Source organism: Triticum dicoccoides, chromosome 7A (assembly GCF_002162155.2).
Source record: "Triticum dicoccoides isolate Atlit2015 ecotype Zavitan chromosome 7A, WEW_v2.0, whole genome shotgun sequence".
Taxonomy (NCBI): domain Eukaryota; kingdom Viridiplantae; phylum Streptophyta; class Magnoliopsida; order Poales; family Poaceae; genus Triticum; species Triticum dicoccoides.
The window spans coordinates 209813233-209838344 of record NC_041392.1 but is presented as its reverse complement, the minus strand read 5'-3'; the positions used below and the strand labels follow the sequence as shown (position 1 = coordinate 209838344).

General features: G+C 43.2%; 1 protein-coding gene across 1 annotated transcript; it reads left to right on the top strand.

Moving 5' to 3' along the window:
* Positions 1-929: 929 nt before the first annotated feature.
* On the top strand, positions 930-5983 carry LOC119327588 (cysteine-rich receptor-like protein kinase 10). Its single transcript, XM_037600686.1, has 7 exons — positions 930-1144; positions 1274-1390; positions 1476-1627; positions 1728-1938; positions 4936-5173; positions 5268-5418; positions 5505-5983. The coding sequence occupies exons 1-7, from the start codon at positions 1060-1062 to the stop codon at positions 5814-5816; spliced, it is 1266 nt and encodes a 421-aa protein (XP_037456583.1). The 5' UTR covers positions 930-1059; the 3' UTR covers positions 5817-5983.
* The last annotated feature ends 19129 nt before the right edge of the window (positions 5984-25112 follow it).

The following is a 25112-nucleotide window of genomic DNA, read 5'->3' as shown; positions in this document are numbered from 1 at the left end:
CCATACTTTGCCACACATTTTTGCCAAACTTGCCTTAAGTTAGTTCATCAAAATGAGAGCCACAAGTTGGCAAGCCTAAGGGAATCTTGCCACATTTTTTGTGTGTATGTCATGTGGGGCCCAAGTGTGGCTTGCATAAGGTGTGGCTTGAACCAAACACTCACCTAAGTTGGTCAAACTTGCCTAACCTTAGTTGTGGCAATCTTTGGCGAAGTTAGTCACAAACCAAACTGCCCCCCATTTTGATTAACTAACCTAAGACAAATTTGGTAAAAATGTATGATAAAATATGACAATGCTAGTCGTAAAATCAAACAGCCTCTAAATACCACACAATGCACCATTGTCTTGTGGTGCTACGTCCTGCCAGTGGGGTGACATCACAGTGGATCGGCGCTTCTAATCGGGATCCGGCCATTTGGGTGGTGGGGTGACGTTGGAGTGGATGTGGGCGCATGTTGGTGGGGATGCATTGTGCTTGGGTGGCAGCGGAATTGCTGAGGTCGAGCGGTGGAAGGAGATTTTTTTTACTACAGCAGTGGGTGGCGGAATGGATGAGGTCAAGTGTGGGAGGGGAATTTTTTTACTCTATCTGTGGGCGACCGAGTATATTTAAGAGTCGGGTGAATGTGGAGTAATTTTTTTTACTCCTCTAACGAGTGCTCCTATAAGGAATCGGCTAGGTGCGGTTTAAAGGAGAAAACTTTTTTTTCCTCTAAAGCTTTATAGGGTACGGGTTAGAGATGCTCTTATATCTAGCAGCATAGGAGCTCAGCTGTCAAATGTATCCATCAACTGCCCGTGCCGAAAGGACAGAAGGCATACATCCGGCGCCAGCGGGTGGACACGTTCGGTAACCATGCTACTTTTAGCAGGCGGCAGCGAACCATCAATCAGTTCCACCCTGCACCCCATATAACACACTAACGTCGTTGACTTCCTCCTCCGTCCATCCATTTGCGCCCATCAGTAATCACAAGCTTACACTTGCTCCATCCATTCAGAAAGCTAGCGAGCTAGCTAGCTAGCTCGGACGTTCCGCCGGAGTAGTCGTACAATATGTTGAGGCCACCGCACCGACTCGTGAGCCACCGCCGGCTGCTGGGCACGTCAGCGTCCGCGCCGCTGGCGGGCGACGAGGCAGGTGAGTTGACAAACACTCTGTCCTCGTTTTTTCACTTGAACATGCGTGCGTGCTACTAGGTGACGAACGACGAAGAGCCGAAGACTGAGCTGTTGTGCTGCACGATGTCGTGTTGTTGGCTTGTTGCAGCTGCGGCGCATGGCTCCAGCCCGAACTCGGTGAAGATCATGGTGTCCGTTCTGGTGGTGGTCATCTTCTGCACGCTCCTCTACTGCGTCTACTGCTGGCGCTGGCGGAAGCGCAACGGTACGTGATCGACCCAGCACTTCCATTGTTAACTACTGACGTAGAGCGAAGCCAAGCCTGTGCTGATCCGAGGAATTCGCTTCAGCCGTCAGGAGAACGCAGAACGAGAACATGACGCCGCTGTCTAGGTCGATCTCGGAGCTGCCGCTCATGGACCTGGCCTCCATCGACGCCGCCACCGGCAACTTCGCCAGGGCCAACAAGCTCGGCGAGGGCGGCTTCGGCCCGGTATACAGAGTAAGATCAAGCACTCCACTACTGATTAGTAATATATTATGAATACCTTGCGTTCCTCATCGGCGTTCCTCCACTAATCCGAACTTCTGCCGGATCGAAGGGCGTCATGGCGTGCGGCGCGGAGATCGCAGTGAAGCGGCTGTCGGCGCGGTCGCGGCAGGGCGCGGCGGAGTTCCGGAACGAGGTGGAACTGATCGCCAAGCTGCAGCACCGCAACCTGGTGCGGCTGCTAGGCTGGTGCGCCGAGCGCGACGAGAAGCTGCTCGTCTACGAGTACTTGCCCAACGGCAGCCTCGACGCCTTCCTCTTTGGTGCGTTCTACCTCTCATCTCACCGGACATTCGATTCAGTTTAGGCATGTGTCAGGAGCGATGTGGTTGCGTCAGTGGCCACCTAGATGCCACGTCACCTCCGACGTGTGGCCATGCATATGTTTCACTCTTCCCACGTCTCCACGCTGATCCATCTCTCGCACCTTCCTCTCATCCCTTGCTTTCCCATCAAGCCTCCTCCTTTGATTTGCACAAATACGCTAGTATGAAAAACGATACTCCCTTTGTCACATAAAAAAAAGACGTTCTTTGACACTAATGAAACTGAAAGAGTATTATATTAGGTTGGTTGTAATGGGAAGTATCATATACTAGTATCATGCATATGATACTAGTGTATGATACTACATCTGTAATGCATGATATCATATGTTGGTATCATATAGGACTACATTTATTGTCATGCATGACACAAAGTAGCACATCATTTAATATGATACGGTATCATGATATGATACTTAAGCCTCTCTTTCTTCATTTAATTCTATGTCACCTCATTAAAATTTCTTAGTTGACGTGCATAATACTACCTATGATACTCTCATTACGACCAGCCTTATACGACGAAGTGCAGTACACATCATTTGTTGCGTGAAAGTTGCAAAGCAAGCTAGGGTCGCAACAGATAGGACGTAGAGGATACAGGTAGGGGCAAGAGTTGTGGAGTGTCTTATTTTTTATTGCAAAAGAGTGATAACCTTATCACACAATAATTCTTTATTAAAATATAGTAGTAGCAGCCATTCAATAAAAAACACAAGGAAGGTGAAAGTCCAACCATAGTCCACCGATAACTTATTACAGGATCCTTATCCAAAGGGACGATTAGCTTCAACCGGCTGATAACCACGCCGCTTCCGCCTCCTTCAGCGATTGACACGCATCACGTGGTCCTTCACTCCACTGATATCCTTATCATGAGCGAAACACCTCCACATTTTTCTCGCCCGTAGCCAAAACTCACTTTGAGTTAACAACCTGGCCAGCACCGTCCGCCCGCGCGCGCTTCGCAGGCGAGCTGCACCCCTTGTCGCCGCTCGGCGTCCCTCCGCATCTGGCTAACCCCTGCGTCGTGGTGGCCACTAGAGGAGCACATCAAGAAAAGCAACAGCTCGTCCAGGCTTGTCTGCGACGACGACTGTTCGGCGGCGGCATTGAGGAAGATGGCCAAGGAGCGGTCCTTGGTGACGCAGCTGCTCGTTGTCTTGCTTCTGGCGATCCAGCTAGCTGGTGGCGAGATCGCCGAGGTCGTCGCCAAGATGTTTGAGAGCATATTGGACTGCTCGTCCAAGGCCGAACCGTGCTGAAGCTTTTTGGCTCGATCGGCTGACACAAAGCTTCTACCACAACATCACCTTGGCTGCAATTTTTTTTGCAACAAGAGGAATACAAAGAAGAGACCGGAGATGTTGTTGAAATTTTTGCAACAAGGGTCTTGTTGCGGGAATACAGAGAAGAGGTCGAAGATGGTCTTGCAACAAAGGTTATCTTGAAATGTAAGTTTTGTAACAAGGGTCTTGTTACAGGAATACAGAGAAGAGGCCGGAGATGTTGCTGAAATTCTTGCAACAAGGGTCTTGTTGCAGGAATATAGAGAAGAGGTCGGAGATGGTCTTGCAACAAAGGTTATCTTGAAATGCAAGTTTTGCAACATGGGTCTTGTTACAGGAACATGGGCGGGTTGGGGTGGCGCCGTGCTGGGCGCAGCTCTGTCGGGGCAAGGGGCAAGGTTGTTTGTTTCTGCAACAACGCGCTTGTTGCAGGAATTAATGAGGGGGCATGCGGGGGGCGGGCACTACATCAGACGGCTAACAGCGTGAGGATCCAACGGTCATTGATGTGGCGGATATTTTAGAATCATCTGTCGGCGGACGCGTAGCAGCGCCCTTATCCAAACTAACTGGATGTTTTTTCATGATACTGTTTTCCAAAGGCTGCACCCGGAGGTCGGCGCCTCCGCACGTTGCATAGCACCAGCTTGAAAGATAAGTTGTAAAAAAAGTAGAAGTGTTGTTATGTTAAAAAAACCAATCATCATGGAAATTCCAAATTACCCATAGTATGACACACACTCTCACTTGAAAATGCACCTTAAATTTAGCATGAACCCTGACCAGTCAGTTCCTTAATTTTGAGAATTTCACTTCTCTTGGTGTCTGCACCAATCAGAGATGCACATGACGTTCTAAATATGAGTGCCCAGATTTTTATTTTGGTGGGTGCAATAGTTCACGTGTTTCATCACCACACATCAAGCCTGGTCCTTGTGAAAAAATAATGGCGGTAGGGGGGGCTATGCATAATGGTACAATTCTAGGAATTGAACGTGGGTGGGAAGACTACACGACTGCATGCCTAAGCCCCGAACTTGGGTGGAGTGCCTTGTCCATAGTGTTTTCTAGAGGAGGATAAAACCCCTGGCCTCTGCATTATTGTGATGCACACAATCTATAGTGTATGAAGATCGAGTGGTGAGTGGCGACTAAATGTAGGAAATATGGACATTCTTCTAGGTAGAAAACAGACATTGCAGCAGGTCATTTTGAGAACTTGAGATAAGGATCACCTTTGTCTCAAAGGTTAGTGGGATGGGCCAAAGAAATTGTTGTTGAGAGGCTGGGTAGAGAGAGATGTGGTGGCTTGGGAAGGTGATTTAGAAGGAAGAATGCCGATGTATGGAATGAGGAAGTAGAAGAGATAGAGGCATGCCTATCGTAATGAATGAGCTATCCCTTTCAGTTTTCCTGTATGAAGAAGATGTCTAAGTAGGATACACTTTTGTTGACGATCTTTAACTAAAGTATAGTCGTGTCAAATTATAAATTAGGCATTCATTGTCAATCATGCACACATAAAAGAGGATATATGAAATCCCCACTAAAATAATATTAATCAACAATAGTATCAAATTTTTAATTGTATCCTTGATGAGCTAATTCATCACTTGTGATATCCATGTGGTATTGAAATTTTTAGACACCAGCAAGAGCGCCGAGCTAGACTGGAATAGCAGGCACAACATCATCATCGGCATTGCCCGTGGGTTGCTCTACCTCCATGAGGACTCACTGCTCAAGGTCATTCACCGAGACCTCAAGCCAAGTAATGTTCTCCTCGACAACAAGATGAACCCCAAGATCTCCGACTTTGGCTTGGCTAGGATCTTCAAGGACGAATGCAATGGTGTCAACACGGGACACATCGTCGGGACCTAGTAACTAGCAATCACAAGCTACTATTGGTAGGTTACAACCATGAAATGCTACATTTATATGCTATTAACCCCAAGTTGAATTATTTTAATGCAGTGGGTACATGGCACCGGAATTTGTGATGGATAGTGTCTTCTCAGCAAAATCAGATGTTTTTGGCTTTGGAGTCCTCCTACTAGAGATCTTGAGTGGACAACGGAATAGCATGTCATACCTTGAGGAGCACCGACAATCCCTCATCCAAGATGTATGGACATTTAAAACTCTATTCTAGGACCATAGAATAATCTGCTAAAATGCTTCATCTCGTCAACTGAACTTCCTTTTTGGCAGGCATGGAAGTTCTGGATTGAAGATCGGGCAAATGAATTTATTGACCGTGCACTTGGGCAATCTTACTCAAGGGACGAGGCATGGCGTTGCTTCCAAGTCGGCCTCCTCTGCGTGCAAGATGACCCCGACATTCGACCAACCATGTCAAATGTCCTTCTAATGCTCGTCAGTGAACAAATGAGCCTGCCAGCACCATCTAGGCCGGTGAGAAACGTCCCATTGTTAGCGCCATCAGCCATGTTAAGGAGTGAACCGTTGGTTTCTCATAAGTCGATCAACTATGCCTCGATAACTGCTATCCAGCCGCGATGATCTTGTTATTAGGATTTTCATGTACATATTTATTACGAGTCGACTTGATTAGTATTTATTTTACCATATTCGATTATGATCATATCTTGGACTGAAATGTAGTGCAAATGTAAATCACTACATACATTTTTGTACTATAAATGTGCATATTAAGACGTGGGACTTCATGGAACTCATAATTTAGGAACACAATAGGGAAACATGAATCGAATGTGTCGACATACATAATCTTTATGGTAACTAAACGCATAATAATAATATATCCAAGATCAGCATTGACAAAACACGTGAACTTTGTTTACATACTGTGTCACGGACAAGAATTTGCCCTGCCTCTCCCTCGGCTTCTCTAGATCATTCATGGATCTGCAATGACTATTAATGGCCAAAATGAAGGAAATATGCCCTAGAGGCAATAATAAAGTTGTTATTTATATTTCCTTATATCATGATAAATGTTTATTATTCATGCTAGAATTGTACTAACCGGAAACTTAGTACATGTGTGAATACATAGACAAACAAAGTGTCCCTAGTATGCCTCTACTTGACTAGCTCGTTAATCAAAGATGGTTATGTTTCCTGACCATAGACATGTGTTGTCATTTGATGAACGGGGTAACATCATTATAGAATGATGTGATGGACAAGACTCATCTGTTAGCTTAGCACTATGATCGTTTAGTTTGTTGCTATTGCTTTCTTCATAACTTATACATGTTCCTATGACCTATGACTATGAGATTATGCAACTCCCAAATACCGGAGGAACACTTAGTGTGCTATCAAACGTCACAACGTAACTGGGTGATTATAAAGATGCTCTATAGGTGTCTCCGATGATGTTTGTTGAGTTGGCATAGATCGAGATTAGGATTTGTCACTCCGATTATCGGAGAGGTATCTCTGGGCCCTCTCAGTAATGTACATCACTACAAGCCTTGCAAGTAATGTAACTAATGAGTTAGTTACAAAATGTAGCATTAAGGAATGAGTAAAGAGACTTGCCAGTAATGAGATTGAACAAGGTATGATGATATCGACGATCGAATCTCGGGCAAGTAACATACCGATGACAAACGGAACAACGTATGTTGTTATGCGGTTTGACCGATAAAGATCTTCGTAGAATATGTAGGAACCAATATGAGCATCCAGGATCCGCTATTGGTTATTGACCAGAGATGAGTCTCGGTCATGTCTACATAGTTCTCGAACCCGTAGGGTCCGCATGCTTAACGTTCGGTGACGATTGATATTATGAGTTTATGTGTTTTGATGTAACGAAGGTAGTTCGGAGTCCCGGATATGATCACGGACATGACGAGGAGTCTCGAAATGGTCGAGACATAAAGATCGATATATTGGATGACTATGTTTGGACATCAGAATGGTTCTGGATGAGTTCGGGCATTTACCGGAGTACCGGAAGGTTCCCGGAACCCCCTCGGGAGTGTATGGGCCTTAGTGGGAGAGAGAAGGAGGCGGCCTAGGAGCCCCCCCCAAGCCCAATCCAAATTGTGAGGGGGGGGCCCTTTCCTTCCTCCCTCTCTCCTCCTTCCTTCCTGTCCTACTCCTACTTGGAAGGGGGGGAATCCTACTCCCGGTGGGAGTAGGACTCCCCTAGGGCGCGCCATAGAGGGCCGGCCCTCCCTCCTTCTCCACTCCTTTATAGACGGGGAGGGGGGCACCCCATAGATGAAGGAAATATGCCCTAGAGGCAATAATAAAGTTATTATTTATTTCCTTATTTCATGATAAATGTTTATTATTCATGCTAGAATTGTATTAACCGGAAACATAATACATGTGTCTCCAAAGGTAAATGTTGGGTTGGCGTATTTCGAGATTAGGATTTGTCACTCCGATTGTCGGAGAGGTATCTCTGGGCCCTCTCGGTAATGCACATCACATAAGCCTTGCAAGCATTGCAACTAATGAGTTAGTTGTGAGATGATGTATTACGGAACGAGTAAAGAGACTTGCCGATAACGAGATTGAACTAGGTATTAAGATACCGACGATCGATTCTCGGGCAAGTAACATACCGATGACAAAGGGAACAACGTATGTTGTTATGCGTCTGACCGATAAAGATCTTCGTAGAATATGTAGGAGCCAATATGAGCATCCAGGTTCCGCTATTGGTTATTGACTGGAGACGTGTCTCGGTCATGTCTACATTGTTCTTGAACCCGTAGGGTCCGCACGCTTAAGGTTTCGATGACAGTTATATTATGAGTTTATGAGTTTTGATGTACCGAAGGAGTTCGGAGTCCCGGATGAGATCGGGGACATGACGAGGAGTCTCGAAATGGTTGAGACATAAAGATCGATATATCGGACGACTATATTCGGACATCGGAAAGGTTCCGAGTGATTCGGGTATTTTTCAGAGTACCGGAGTGTTACGGGAATACGTATTGGGCCTTATTGGGCCATACGGGAAAGAAGAAAAAGGGCCTCAAGGGTGGCCGCACCCCTCCCCTTGGTCTGGTCCGAATTGGACTAGGGAAGGGGGGCGCCCCCTTCCTTCCTTCTCCTTTTCCCTTCCTCTTTTCCTATTCCATATGGGAGGTGGAATCCTACTAGGACTAGGGAGTCCTAGTAGGACTCCACACTTGGTGCGCCCCTCCTAGGGCCGGCCTCCTCCTCCCTTGCTCCTTTATATACAGGGGCAGGGGGGCACCTCTAGAGACACAAGTTGATCCACGTGATCATATTCTTAGCCATGTGCGGTGCCCCCTTCCACCATAATCCTCGATAATATTGTAGTGGTGCTTAGGCGAAGCCCTACGACGGTAGTACATCAAGATCGTCACCACACCGTCGTGCTGACGGAACTCTTCCCCGACACTTTGCTGGATCGGAGTCCGGGGATCGTCGCTGAACGTGTGCTAGAACTCGGAGGTGTCGTAGTTTCGGTGCTTGATCGGTCAGGCCATGAAGACGTACGACTACATCAACCGCGTTGTGCTAACGCTTCTGCTGTCGGTCTACAAGGGTACGTAGATCACACTCTTCCCTCGTTGCTATGCATCACCATGGTCTTGCGTGTGCGTAGGAATTTTTTTGAAATTACTACGTTCCCCAACAGTGGCATCCGAGCCCAGGTTTTATGTGTTGATGTTATATGCACAAGTAGAACACAAGTGAGTTGTGGGCGATATAAGTCATACTACTTACCAGCATGTCATACTTTGGTTCAGCGGTATTGTTGGACGAAGCGGCCCGGACCGACATTACGCGTACGCTTACGCGAGACCGGTTCTCCCGACATGCTTTGCACAAAGGTGGCTAGCGGGTGACAGTTTCTCCAACTTTAGTTGAATCGAGTGTGGCTACGCCCGGTCCTTGCGAAGGTTAAAACAGCACCAACTTGACAAACTATCGTTGTGGTTTTGATGCGTAGGTAAGATTGGTTCTTGCTTAAGCCCGTAGCAGCCACGTAAAACTTGCAACAACAAAGTAGAGGACGTCTAACTTGTTTTTGCAGGGCATGTTGTGATGTGATATGGTCAAGACATGATGCTAAATTTTATTGTATGAGATGTTCATGTTTTGTAACCGAGTTATCGGCAACTGGCAGGAGCCATATGGTTGTCGCTTTATTGTATGCAATGCAATCGCGCTGTAATGCTTTACTTTATCACTAAGCGGTAGCGATAGTCGTGGAAGAATAAGATTGGCGAGACGACAACGATGCTACGATGGAGATCAAGGTGTCGCGCCGGTGACGATGGTGATCACGACGGTGCTTCGAAGATGGAGATCACAAGCACAAGATGATGATGGCCATATCATATCACTTATATTGATTGCATGTGATGTTTATCTTTTATGCATCTTATTTTGCTTTGATTGACGGTAGTATTTTAAGATGATCTCTCACTAATTATCAAGAAGTGTTCTCCCTGAGTATGCACCGTTGCGAAAGTTCTTCGTGCTGAGACACCACGTGGTGCAAAACAGTTGCACACGCAGAATACTCAGGTTATACTTGACGAGCCAAGCATATACAGATATGGCCTCGGAACACGGAGACCGAAAGTTCGAGTGTGAATCATATAGTAGATATGATCAACACAGTGATGTTCACTAATGAAACTACTCCGTCTCACGTGATGATCGGACATGGTTTAGTTGATTTGGATCACGTGATCACTTAGAAGATTAGAGGGATATCTTTCAAAGTGGGAGTTCTTAAGTAATATGATTAATTGAACTTAAATTTATCATGAACTTAGTCCTGGTAGTATTTGGCAAATTATGTTGTAGATCAATAGCTCGCGTTGTTGCTTCCCTGTGTTTATTTTGATATGTTCCTAGAGAAAATTGTGTTGAAAGATGTTAGTAGAAATGATGCAGATTGGATCCGTGATCTGAGGTTTATCCTCATTGCTGCACAGAAGAATTATGTCCTTGATACACCGCTAGGTGACAGACCTATTGCAGGAGCAGATGCAGACGTTATGAACGTTTGGCTAGCTCAATATGATGACTACTTGATAGTTTAGTGCACCATGCTTAATGGCTTAGAATTGGGACTTCAAAGATGTTTTGAACGTCATGGACCATATGAGATGTTCCAAGAGTTGAAGTTAATATTTCAAGCAAGTACCCGAGTTGAGAGATATGAAGTTTTCAACAAGTTCTATAGCTAAAAGATGGAGGAGAATCGCTCAACTAGTGAGCATGTGCTCAGATTGTCTGGGTACTACAATCGCTTGAATCAAGTGGGAGTTAATCTTCCAGATAAGATAGTGATTGACAAAATTCTCTAGTCACCATCACCAAGTTAATAGAACTTCGTGATGAACTATAGTATGCAAGGGATGACGAAAACGACTCCCGAGCTTTTCATGATGACGAAATCGATGAAGGTAGAAATCAAGAAAGAGCATCAAGTGTTGATGGTTGACAAGATCACTAGTTTCAAGAAAATGGCAAAAGAAAAAAAAAAGGGGAACTTCAAGAAGAACAGCAAGCAAGTTGCTGCTCAAGTGAAGAAGCCCAAGTTTGGTCCTAAGCCTGAGACTAAGTGCTTCTACTGCAAAGGGACTGATCACTGAAAGTGGAATTGCCCCAAGTATTTGGCGAATAAGAAGGATGGCAAAGTGAACATAAGTATATTTGATATACATGTTATTGATGTGTACTTTACTAGTGTTTATAGCAACCCCTCAGTATTTGATACTAGTTCAGTTACTATGATTAGTAACTTGAATCGGGAGTTGCAGAATGAACAAAGACTAGTTAAGGGTGAGGTGACGATGTGTGTTGGAAGTAGTTCCAAGATTGATATGATCATCATCACACGCTCCCTATACTTTTGGGATTAGTGTTGAACCTGAATAAGTGTTATTTGGTGTTTGCGTTGAGCATGAATATGATTTGATCATGTTTATTGTAATACGGTTATTCATTTAAGTAAGAGAATAAATTGTTGTTCTGTTTACATGAATAAAACCTTATATGGTTACACACCCAATGAAAATAGTTCATTGGATCTCGATCGTAGTGATACACATAATCATAATATTGAAACCAAAAGATGCAAAGTTAATAATGATAGTGCAACTTATTTGTGGCACTGACGTTTAGGTCATATTGGTGTAAAGCGCATGAAGAAACTCCATGCTGATGGGTTTTTGGAATCACTTGATTATGAATCAGTTGATGCTTGCGAACCATGCCTCGTGGGCAAGATGACTAAAACGCCGTTCTCCGGAACTATGGAGCGAGCAACTGACTTATTGGAAATAATACGTACTGATGTATGAGATCCGATGAGTGTTAAGGCTCGCGGCGGGTATCATTATTTTCTGACCTTCACAGATGATTTGAGCAGATATGGGTATATCTACTTAATGAAACACAAGTCTGAAATATTTGAAAAGTTCAAAGAATTTCAGAGTGAAGTGGAGAATCATCGTAACAAGAAAATAAAAGTTTCTACGATATGATCGTGGAGGTAAAATATTTGAGTTACGAGTTTGGCCTTCAGTTAAAACAATGTGAAATAGTTTCATTACTCACGCCACCTGGAACACCACAGCATAATGGTGTGTCCGAACATCATAACCGTACTTTATTAGATATGGTGCGATCTATAATGTCTCTTATCGATCTACCACTATTGTTTTGGGGTTATGCATTAAAGACAACTGCATTCATGTTTAAAAGGGCACCATCTAAGTCCATTGAGACGACACAATCTGAACTGTGGTTTGGCAAGAAAGCAAAGTTGTCGTTTTTTAAAGTTTGGGATTATGATGCTTATATGAAAAAGTTTCATCCTGATAAGCTCAAACCCAAATCGAAGAAATATGTCTTCATAGGATACCCAAAGGAGACTGTTGGGTACACCTTCTATCACAAATCCGAAGGCAAGACTTTTGTTACTAAATTCGGAGTTTTTCTAGAGAAGGAGTTTCTCTCGAAAGAAGTGAGTGGGAGGAAAGTAGAACTTGATGAGGTAACTGTACCTGCTCCCTTATTGGAAAGTAGTTCATCACAGAAATCTGTTCCTGTGACTACTAGACCGATTAGTGAGGAAGCTAATGATGATGATCATGTAACTTCAGATCAAGTTACTACCGAACCTCGTAGGTAAAACCAGAGTGAGATCCGCACCAGTGTGGTACGGTAATCCTGTTCTGGAGGTCATGTTACTTGACCATGACGAACTTGCGAACTATGAGGAAGCGATGATGAGCCCAGATTCCGCGAAATGGTTTGAGGCCATAAAATCTGAGATATGATCCATGTATGAGAACAAAGTATGGACTTTGATGGATTTTCCCGATGATCGGCAAGCCATAGAAAATAAATGGATCTTCAAGAGGAAGACGGACGCTGATAGTAGTGTTACTATCTACAAAGCTAGAATTGTCGCAAAAGGTTTTCGACAAGTTCAATGTGTTGACTACGATGAGATTTTCTCACTCGTATATATGCTTAAGTCTATCCGAATCATGTTAGAAACTGCCGCATTTTATGAAATCTGGCAAATGGATAAACAAAACTACATTCCTTAATGGATTTCTTAAAGAAGAGTTGTACATGATGCAACCAGAAGGTTTTGTCAATCCTAAAGGTGCTAAAAAATATGCAAGCTCCAACGATCCATCTATGGACTGGTGCAAGCATCTCGGAGCTGGAATATACGCTTTGATAAGTTGATCAAAGCATATAGTTTTATACAGACTTACGGTGAAGCCTGTATTTACAAGAAAGTGAGTGGGAGCACTACAACATTTCTGATAAGTATATGTGAATGACATATTGTTGATCGGAAATAATATAGAATTATTCTACAAAGCATAAAGGACTGTTTTGAAAGAAGTTTTTCAAAGAAAGACCTCGGTAAAGCTGCTTACATATTGAGCATCAAGATCTATAGAGATAGATCAAGACGCTTGATAAGTTTTTTCAATGAGTACATACCTTGACAATATTTTGAAGTAGTTCAAAAATTGGAATGGTCAAAGAAAGAGTTCTTGGCTGTGTTACAAGGTGTGAAATTGAGTAAGACTCAAGCCCGACCACGGCAGAAGATAGAAAGAGAATGAAAGTCATTCCCTATGCCTCAGCCATAGGTTCTATAAAGTATGCCATGCTGTGTACCAGATCTATTGTATACCCTACACTGTGTTAAGCAAGGGAGTACAATAGTGATCTAAGAGTAGATCACTGGACAGCGGTCAAAATTATCCTTAGTGGAATAAGGAAATATTTCTCAATTATGGAGGTGACAAAAAGGTTCATCGTAAAAAGTTACGTCGATGCAAGTTTTGACACAGATCTGGATGACTCTAAGTCTCGATCTAGATACATATTGAAAGTGGGAGCAATTAGCTAGAGTAGCTCCGTGCAGAGCATTGTAGACATAGAATTCGCAATTACGGATCTGTATGTGACAGACCCGTTGACTAAAATTATCTCATAAGCAAAACATGATCACACCTTAGTACTCTTTGGGTGTTAATCACATAGCGATGTGAACTAGATTATTGACTCTAGTAAACCCTTTGAGTGTTGGTCACATAATGATGTGAACTATTGGTGTTAAATCACATAGCACTGTGAACTAGATTATTGACTCTAGTGCAAGTGGGAGACTGAAGGAAATATGCCCTAGAGGCAATAATAAAGTTATTATTTATTTCCTTATTTCATGATAAATGTTTATTATTCATGCTAGAATTGTATTAACCGGAAACATAATACATGTGTGAATACATAGACAAATAGAATGTCACTAATATGCCTCTACTAGACTAGCTCGTTAATCAAAGATGGTTATGTTTCCTAACCATAGACAAAGAGTTGTTATTTGATTAATGGGATCACATCATTAGGAGAATGATGTGATTGACATGACCCATTCCATTAGCTTAGCACCCGATCGTTTAGTATGTTGCTATTGCTTTCTTCATGACTTATACATGTTCCTATGACTATGAGATTATGCAACTCCCGTTTGCCGGAGGAACACTTTGTGTGCTACCAAACGTCACAACGTAACTAGGTGATTATAAAGGAGCTCTACAGGTGTCTCCAAAGGTAAATGTTGGGTTGGCGTATTTCGAGATTAGGATTTGTCACTCCGACTGTCGGAGAGGTATCTCTGGGCCCTCTCGGTAATGCACATCACATAAGCCTTGCAAGCATTGCAACTAATGAGTTAGTTGTGAGATGATGTATTACAGAACGAGTAAAGAGACTTGCCGGTAACGAGATTGAACTAGGTATTAAGATACCGACGATCGAATCTCGGGCAAGTAACATACCGATGACAAAGGGAACAATGTATGTTGTTATGCGGTCTGACCGATAAAGATCTTCGTAGAATATGTAGGAGCCAATATGAGCATCCAGGTTCCGCTATTGGTTATTGACTGGAGACGTGTCTCGGTCATGTCTACATTGTTCTCGAACCCATAGGGTCCGCACGCTTAAGGTTTCGATGACAATTATATTATGAGTTTATGAGTTTTGATGTACCGAAGGAGTTCGGAGTCTCGGATGAGATCGGGGACATGACGAGGAGTCTCGAAATGGTCGAGACATAAAGATCGATATATCGGACGACTATATTCGGACATTGGAAAGGTTCCGAGTGATTCGGGTATTTTTCAGAGTACCGGAGAGTTACGGGAATACGTATTGGGCCTTATTGGGCCATACGGGAAAGAAGAAAAAGGGCCTCAAGGGTGGCCGCACTCCTCCCCTTGGTCTGGTCCGAATTGGACTAGGGAAGGGGGGCGCCCCCTTCCTTCCTTCTCCTTTTCCCTTCCTTTTCCTATTCCATATGGGAGGTGGAATCCTACTAGGACTAGGGATTCCTAGTAGGACTCCACACTTGGTGCGCCCCCTCCTAGGGCCGGCCTCCTCCTCCCTTGCTCCTTTATATACGGGGGCAGGGGGGCACCTCTAGAGACACAAGTTGATCCACGTGATCATATTCTTAGCCGTGTGCGGTGCCCCCTTCCACCATAATCCTCGATAATATTGTAGCGGTGCTTAGGCGAAGCCCTGCGACGGTAGTACATCAAGATCATCACCACGCTGTCGTGCTGACGGAACTCTTCCCCGACACTTTGCTGGATCGGAGTCCGGGGATCGTCATCGAGCTGAACGTGTGCTAGAACTCGGAGGTGCCGTAGTTTCGGTGCTTGATCAGTCGGGCCGTGAAGACGTACGACTATATCAACCGCGTTGTGCTAACGCTCCTGCTGTCGGTCTACAACGGTACGTAGATCACACTCTTCCCTCGTTGCTATGCATCACCATGATCTTGCGTGTGCGTAGGAAATTTTTTAAAATTACTACGTTCCCCAACAATAGACACACAAGTTGATCATTGTCTTAGCCGTTGATGAGGAGCGAACCTCGAGACGAGGGTCGGTCCGTTGTTGGCCCGATCTTTCACGGCACAAACATCCATCGCAGCAAGAACAAGTCGCGGGTTTATGAAGATGTTCGCAAATCCCACGAAAACAACACGCCAACCCCTCAATCCGAAGGAATAACATGGACGAACCGTATAGGCTCAGCTTGTAATCCCCTATGCATCGCGTTGCAGGAACTCACACGCCAGTAGAGATTTTGACAAGAATTCTCTAAACTCGATAATGGCCGATGGCCGAAACACACATGGTGTCTGATTCATCACAAAATAACCTAATCATTACATGGCACACGGACTTGGCTTTTATAATACAAGCCGACCCTTCTAACTTGACTCACAAGAATTAAACTAAATATCTAATTCTATCTCTAACTCACGGCAGAAAAAGAACTGTAGAAAAAAACAATCTAAATACTAACCAACTCAGACTTTGGTCTCCAGAAAATGTGCTACGCCTGAGTTGTTTTGGTGGGCCCCATCCACTTGCACACAGGCACAAGAAATCACGTATCCTAGGATGCCTCAGATCCTTCATTGTATGTGGCAGGAGAATAAATAATAAGCAAGACATCTGCATATGCCATATATCTGTACTTTTAACTTGATCTGTTGAACATGTGTAGAAGTAGGAAACCAAATCGTGCCTCCTGTTGTTAGCATACAAGGGATCAAATCCATCCATATTCCTCACGCCCCTTTCCTCGGTCTCATGGACAAGCTGAACACCTTTGGGCCTGTTCTCATTCACGATCATGACATGCAACGCATCAGCATGGTTGGATGATTTTCCATCTAATGCATCAATTTTCAACCTCGGCGCAGCTAGTAAATTAACACGAATAATATCAGCATCAGTGGCCGCCACGTCCATATCAGCCGTGTGCGGTGCCCTCCTCCACCATAATCCACCCCAGTCATATCGTAGTGGTGCTTAGGCGAAGCCCTGTTCCGGTAGCTTCATCATCACTATCATCACGTCGTCGTGCTGACGAAACTCTCCCTCGACACTCAGCTGGATCTAGAGTTCATGGCACGTTACCGAGCTGAATGTGTGCAGATCACGGAGGTGCCGTACCTTCGGTACTAGGATCGGTCTGATCGTGAAGATGTACGACTACATCAACCGTGTTGTCATAACGCTTCCGCTTACGGTCTACGAGGGTACGTAGACAACACACTCCCTTCTCGTTGCTATGCATCACCTAGATAGAACTTGTGTGTGCGTAGGAATTTTTTTTGAAATTACTGCGTTCCCCAACAATGGCATCAGAGCCAGATCTATGCGTAGATTTTTTATGCACGAGTAGAAGACAAAGGAGTTGTGGGTGTGGGTATATACATATTGCTTGCCGTCACTAGTTGATTCTTGATTCAGCGATATTGTTGGATGAAGTGGCTCAGACCGACATTACGCGTATGCTTATGTGAGACCGATTCTACCGACGTGCTTCGCACACAGGTAGCTAGTGGGTGTCAGTTTCTCCAACTTTAGTTGAATCGGATTCAATGAACATGGTTCTTTCTGAAGATCAAAAAGCAATCACTATACCACGTTGTGGTTTTTGATGTGTAGGTAAGAACGGTTCTTGCTCAGCCCGTAGCAGCCACGTAAAACTTGCAACAACAAAGTAGAGGACGTCTAACTTGTTTTTGCAGGGCATATTGTGATGTGATATGGTCAATACATGATGCTAAATTTTATTGTATGAGATGATCATGTTTTGTAATAGAGTTATCGGCAACTGGCAAGAGCCATATGGTTGTCGCTTTATTGTATGAAATGCAATCGCCATGTAATTGCTTTAATTTATCACTAAGCGGTAGCGATAGTCGTAGAAGCAATAGTTGGCGAGCCGAAAATGATGCTTCGGTGGAGATCAAGGTGTCAAGCCAGTGACGATGGTGATCATGACGGTGCTATGGAGATGAAGATCAAAGGCACAAGATGATGATGGCCATATCATATCACTTATATTGATTGCATGTGATGTGTTATCCTTTATGCATCTTATTTTTCTTAGTTCGGCAGTAGCATTATAAGATGATCTCTCACTAAATTTCAAGGTACAAGTGTTCTCCTTGAGTATGCACCGTTGCTACAGTTCGTCGTGCCGAGACACCACGTGATGATCGGGTGTGATAAGCTCTACGTTCACATACAACGGGTGGAAGCCAGTTTTGCACACGCGGAATACTCCGGTTAAACTTGACGAGCCTAGCATATGCAGATATGGCCTTGGAACACTGAGACTGAAAGGTCGAACGTGAATCATATAGTAGATGTGATCAACATAGTGATGTTCACCATTGAAAACTACTTCATCTCACGTGATGATCAGACATGGTTTAGTTGATATGGATCACGCAATCACTTATATGATTAGAGGGATGTCTATCTAAGTGGGAGTTCTTAAGTAATATGATTAATTGAACTTAAATTTATCAAGAACTTAGTCCTGATAGTATTTGCATATCTATGTTGTAGATAAATTGCTCGCCTATAGCTTCCCTGATTTATTTTTGATATGTTCCTAGAGAAAAATAAGTTGAAGGATGATAGTAGCAATGATGCGGACTAGGTCTGTAATCCGAGGATTATCCTCATTGTTGCACAGAAGAATTATGTTCTTGATGCACCGCTAGGTGACGGACCTATTGCAGGAGCAGATGCAGACATTATGAACGTTTTGGCAAAGCTCGGTATGATGACTACTTGATAGTTTAGTGCACCATGCTTTACGGCTTAGAACCGGGACTTCAAAAACGTTTTGAACGCCACGGAACATATAAGATGTTCCAAGAGTTGAAATTAGTATTTCAGACTCATGCCCGTGTTGAGAGGTATGAGACCTCTGACAGTACTTTGCCTACAAGATGGAGGAGAATAGCTCAACCAGTGAAAATGTGCTCAGAATGTCTGAGTACTACAATCGCTTGAATCAAGTGGGAGTTAATCTTCCAGATAATATATTGATTGATAGAGTTCTCTAGTCATTATCTCTAAGTTACTGGAACTTCGTGATGAACTATAATATATAAGGGATGATGAAAACGATTCCCGAGCTCTTCGCGATGCTGAAATCAGTGAAGGTAGAAATCAAGAAAAGTATCAAGTGTTGATGGTTGTCAAGACCACTAGTTTCAAGTAAAAGGGCAAGGGAAAGAAAGGGAACTTCAAGAAGAATGGCAAGCAATTTGCCACTCCCATGAAGAAGCCCAAAGCTAGACCCAAGCCTGAAAATGAGTGCTTCTACTACAAAGGAAATGGTCACTGGAAGTGGAACTACCCTAGATACTTGGCGGATAAGAAGGATGGCAAAGTGAACAAAAGTATATTTGATATACATGTTATTGATGTGTACTTTACTAGTGTTTATAGCAACCCCTCAGTATTTGATACTGGTTCAGTTGCTAAGATTAGTAACTCGAAACAGGAGTTGCAAAATAAACAGAGACTAGTTAAGGGCGAGGTGATGATGTGAGTTGGAAGTGATTCAAAGGTTGATAAGATCACCATCGCACACTCCCTTTACCTTCGGGATTAGTGTTGAACCTAAAATAAATGTTATTTGGTGTTTGCGTTGAGCATAAATATGGTTGGATCATGTTTATTGCAATACGGCTATTCATTTAAGACAAAGAATAATTGTTGTTCTATTTACATGAATAAAACCTTCTGTGGTCATACACCCAAGGTGAATGGTTTACTGAATCTCGGTCGTAGTAATACACATATTCATAATATTGATGCCAAAAGATGCAAAGTTGATAATGATAGTGCAACATATTTGTGGCACTACCGTTTAGGTCATATTGGTGTAAAGCGCATGAAGAAACTCCATGCTGATGGGCTTTTGGAATCACTTGATGCTTGCGAATCATGCCTCATGGGAAAGATGACTAAGACTCCGTTCTTTGGAACAATGGAGCGAGCAACAGACTTGTTGGAAATAATACATACTAATGTGTGCGGTCCAATGAGTGTCGATGCTCGCGGCGGGTATCGTTATTTTCTGACCTTCACAGATGATTTGAGAAGATATGGGTATATCTACTTGATGAAACATAAGTCTGAAACATTTGAAAAGTTCAAAGAATTTTAGAGTGAAGTGGAAAATCATCGTAACAAGAAAATAAAGTTTCTATGATCTGATCGCAGAAACAAATATTTGAGTTACGAGTTTGGTCTTTGTTTGAAACAATGTGAAATAGTTTCGCAACTCACGCCACCTGGAACACCATAATGTAATGGTGTGTCCAAATGTCATAACCATACTTTATTAGATATGGTGCAAACTATGATGTCTCTTACCGAATTACCACTATCATTTTGGGGTTATGCATTAGAGACAACTGCATTCACATTAAATAGGGCACCATCTAAATCCATTGAGACGACACCGTATGAACTATGGTTTGGCAAGAAACAAAAGTTGTCGTTTCTTAAAGTTTGGGGTTGCGATGCTTATGTGAAAAGGTTTCGACCTGATAAGCTCGAACCCAAATCAGAGAAGTGTGTCTTCATAGGATACTCAAAAGAAACTGTTGGGTACACCTTCTATCACAGATCCGTAGGCAAGATATTTTTTGCTAAGAATGGATCCTTTCTAGAGAAGGAGTTTCTCTCAAAAGAAGTGAGTGGGAGGAAAGTAGAACTTGATGAGGTAATTGTACCTTCTCCTGAATTGGAAAGTAGTTCATCCCAGAAATCAGTTTCAGTGATTCCTACACCAGTGAGGAAGCTAATGATGATGATCATGAAACTTCAGATCAAGTTACTACGGAACCTCGTAGGTCAACCAGAGTATGGTCCGCATCAGAGTGGTACGGTAATCCTGTTCTGGAAGTCATGTTACTAGACCATGACGAACCTACGAACCATGAGGAAGCGATGATGAGCCCAGATTCTGCAAAATGGCTTGAGGCCATGAAGTCTGAGATGGGATCCATGTATGAGAACAAAGTATGGACTTTGATTGACTTGCCATTGATCGGTGAGGTATTGAGAATAAATGGATCTTCAAGAGGAAGACGAACGCTAATAGTAGTGTTACTATCTGCAAAGCTCGAATTGTCGCAAAAAAGGTTTTCGACAAGTTCAAGGTGTTGACTAAGATAAGATTTGCTCACTCGTAGCGATGCTTAAGTCTGTCCGAGTCATGTTAGCAATTGCCACATTTTATGAAATCTGGCAAATGGATGTCAAAACTGCATTCCTTAATGGATTTCTTAAAGAAGAGTTGTATATGATACAACAAGAAGGTTTTGTCAATCCTAAAGATGCTAACAAAGTGTGCAAGCTCCAGCGATCCATCTATGGACTGGTGCAAACATCTCAGAGTTGGAATATACGCTTTGACGAGTTGATCAAAGCATATGGTTTTATAGAGACTTGTGGTAAAGCCTGTATTTACAAGAAAGTGAGTGGGAGCACGACGACTTTTCTGATAAGTATATGTGAGTGACATATTGTTGATTGGAAATGATGTAGAATTTTCTGGACAACATAAAGGAGTGTTTGAAAAGAGTTTTTCCAAGAAAGACCTCGGTGAAGCTGCTTACACATTGAGCATTAAGATCTATAGAGATAGATCAAGATGCTTGGTAAGATTTTTCAATGAGTACATACCTTGACAAGATTTTGAAGTAGTTCAAAATGGAACAGTCAAAGAAGGAGTTATTGCCTATGTTGCAAGGTGTGAAGTTGAGTAAAGACTCAAAACCCGACCACGGCAGAAAATAGAAAGAGAATGAAAAGTCATTCCCTATGCCTTAGTCATAGGTTCTATAAAGTATGCCATGCTGTGTACCAGTCCTATTGTATACCTTAGCATGATTTTGGCAAGGGAGTACAATAGTGACCTAGTAGTAGATCACTGGACAGCGGTCAACATTATCCTTAGAGGACTAAGGAAATATTTCTCGGTTTTGAAGGTGATAAAAGAGTTCATCATAAAGAGTTACGTCGATGCAAGCTTTTGACACCGATCTAGATGACTCTAAGTCTCGATCTAGATACATATTGAAAGTGGGAGCAATTAGCTAGAGTAGCTCCGTGCAGAGTATTGTAGACATAGAAATTTGTTAAATACATACGGATCTGAATGTTGTAGACCCATAGACTAAACTTCTATCACAAGCAAAACATGATCACTCTTTGGGTGTTAATCACATAGCGATGTGAACTAGATTATTGACTCTAGTAAACCCTTTGGGTATTAGTCACATGAAGATGTGAACTAATCACATGACAATGTGAACTAGATTATTGACTCTAGTGCAAGTGGGAGACTGAAGGAAATATGCCCGAGAGGCAATAATAAAGTTGTTATTTATATTTCCTTATATCATTATAAATGTTTATTATTCATGCTAGAATTGTACTAACCGGAAACTTAGTGCCGGTGTGAATACATAGACAAATAAAGTGTCCTAGCTAGTATGCCTCTACTTGACTGGCTCGTTAATCAAAGATGGTTATGTTTCCTGACCATAGACATGTGTTGTCATTTGATGAACGGGGTCACATCATTAGAGAATGATGTGATTGACAAGACCCATCCGTTAGCTTAGCACTATGATCGTTTAGTTTGTTGCTATTGCTTTCTTCATAATTTATACATGTTCCGATGACTATGAGATTATGCAACTCCCGAATACCGGAGGAACACTTAGTGTGCTATTAAATGTCACAACATAACTGGGTGAATATAAAGATGCTCTACAGGTGTCTCCGATGGTGTTTTTTGAGTTGGCATAGATCGAGATTAGGATTTGTCACTCCGATTGTCGGAGAGGTATCTCTGGGCCCTCTCAATAATGTACATCACTACAAGCCTTGCAAGTAATGTAACTAATGAGTTAGTTACAAAATGTAGTATTACGGAACGAGTAAAGAGACTTTCCGGTAACAAGGTTGAACTAGGTATGATGATACCGACGATCGAATCTTGGGCAAGTAACATACCGATGACAAACGGAACAATGTATGTTGTTATGCGGTTTGACCGATAAAGATCTTCATAGAATATGCAAGAACCAATATGAGCATCCAGGTTCCACTATTGGTTATTGACCAGAGATGAGTCTCGGTCATGTCTACATAGTTCTCGAACCCGTAGGGTCCGCAAGCTTAACGTTCGGTGACGATCGGTATTATGAGTTTATGTGTTTTGATGTACCGAAGGTAGTTCGGAGTCCCGGATATGATCACGGGCATGACGAGGAGTCTCGAAATGGTCGATACATAAAGATCAATATATTGGATGACTATGTTTGGACATCGGAATGGTTCTGGGTGAGTTCAGGCATTTACCGGAGTACCGGGAGGTTACCGGAACCCCCTGGGGAGTGTATGGGCCTTATTGGGCCTTAGTGGGAGACAGGAGGAGGCGGCCTAGGAGGGGGCGCCCCCCAAGCCCAATCCGCATTGGGAGGGGGGTCGGCCCCCCTTTCCTTCCTCCCTCTCTCCTCCTTCCTTCCTCTCCTACTCCTACTTGGAAGGGGGGAATCCTACTCCCGGTGGGAGTAGGACTCCCCTAGGCCGCGCCATAGAGGGTCCGCCCTCCCCCCTCCTCCACTCCTTTATATACGGGGGAGGGGGCACCCCATAGACACACAAGTTGATCATTGTCTTAGCCATGTGTGGTGCCCCCCTCCACCATAATCCACCTCGGTCATACCGTAGCGGTGCTTAGGCGAAGCCCTGTTCCGGTAGCTTCATCATCACCGTCATCACACCATCGTGCTGACAAAACTCTCCCTCGACACTCAGCTGGATCTAGAGTTCATGGGACGTCACCGAGCTGAACGTGTGCAGATCGCGGAGGTGTCGTACCTTCGGTACTAGGATCGGTCGGATCGTGAAGACGTATGACTACATCAACCGCGTTGCCATAACGCTCCCGCTTACGGTCTACGAGGGTACGTAGACAACACTCTCCCCTCTCGTTGGTATGCATCACCTAGATATATCTTGCGTGTGCGTATGATTTTTTTGAAATTGCTGTGTTCCCCAACACAAAACCACTAGATTGTCGATCTGGACAAAAGTCAACGACAATTCCTTTCTCGTAGCCCTTCGAATGTGGTTCATAACTTCACATGCTCTAGACAGTGCTAGCCCTACCAGTAATTGCATACCATATAGTTTTCTATTTAGAGTCCTTGCAGGTTCAAAGCCTTGAAGGTGAGTGGGTCTGTTGGTCTCAACACCCATCTATCAACCACACTAGGCTCAGTGTTCATGAATGTCATACTTGTCATAGGTTTAAGGAAAAATTTCATAAATGCCATCAGAGTCTCTAGTGTAAGGCATACCCAAGTGATTGTTGGGCACCTCGACTCCTCATCCATCCATGAATGTTGACCAATATGGTGTGTTTCTTTAATACATTGAGCCTCCATTTCCCAAATTTAATTTGAAAGAATTTGTGTGGAATGGCACACCAATAATGGCATTGGTGCACAAAGCACAGTGCAGTAGCTATTTGGCATGGAACTTCGACGTTTTGCACTATATACTTTGTTACGAATGATCATGTAGAAGGTGGTTGGATGTATTCCTGTGAAATTGGCTTGGTATTAAATGAAGAGGCTTGATGTGCATGGAGTTTTTAGAGCGATTGTTTTGGATGGTGGTGTGGTGATGGTCCATAGAAGAGAGGGTGATAAATCAGTTTACTCATCTACACGAAGTAGGATAGACCATGTATGGATTGCACTAGTAGCTCCATGGATGACCTGCACACATTTAAAAGATTGGACATGTTAAAGACAAGGTCATTACATCAATTTCATTTTCTCACACTAAAGCACACAAACATTGACACATATGCGCCTTATGTTTGGAGTGGACTGTCCCCAACCAGTTACTGTACATATTCACCATGCTTGGAGGAGGTAAATTAAACACAACGTGTAGCACGCGCCATAGCAACATCACAAATGGGATAGATCAAAACAAAGGATATTCGTCCTGATCACAAAATGAACACTTCGTACATCCCTGCCACCTACGTTTGGCCAAGTATCTTTGATCAGGATTAAACCTTAACCTCTAAACCTTAAATCCTAAACCAGGCCAATGGGACTTTTAATTTCCACATATATTTATTTCTAAGAACCAGGCAAATGTTACTTTTGTGCTTGCATAAAAGTTTTTCATGATATTTATAACAACTGAGTCTTTCATGTATTTTTTGTTCTCTAAAAGTGCATGATCTTTTTTTAATAGTTACTGTAATCTAACATGATATTCTACGATGAGTTACATATGCATGCTTACAGTTTGTCTGGATGTACTGTATGTTTGAATTAATGTATAGTTGTTTTTTATAATTTTCTTCCTTTGCAGTAATATTTAAGGTCAGAAAATACGT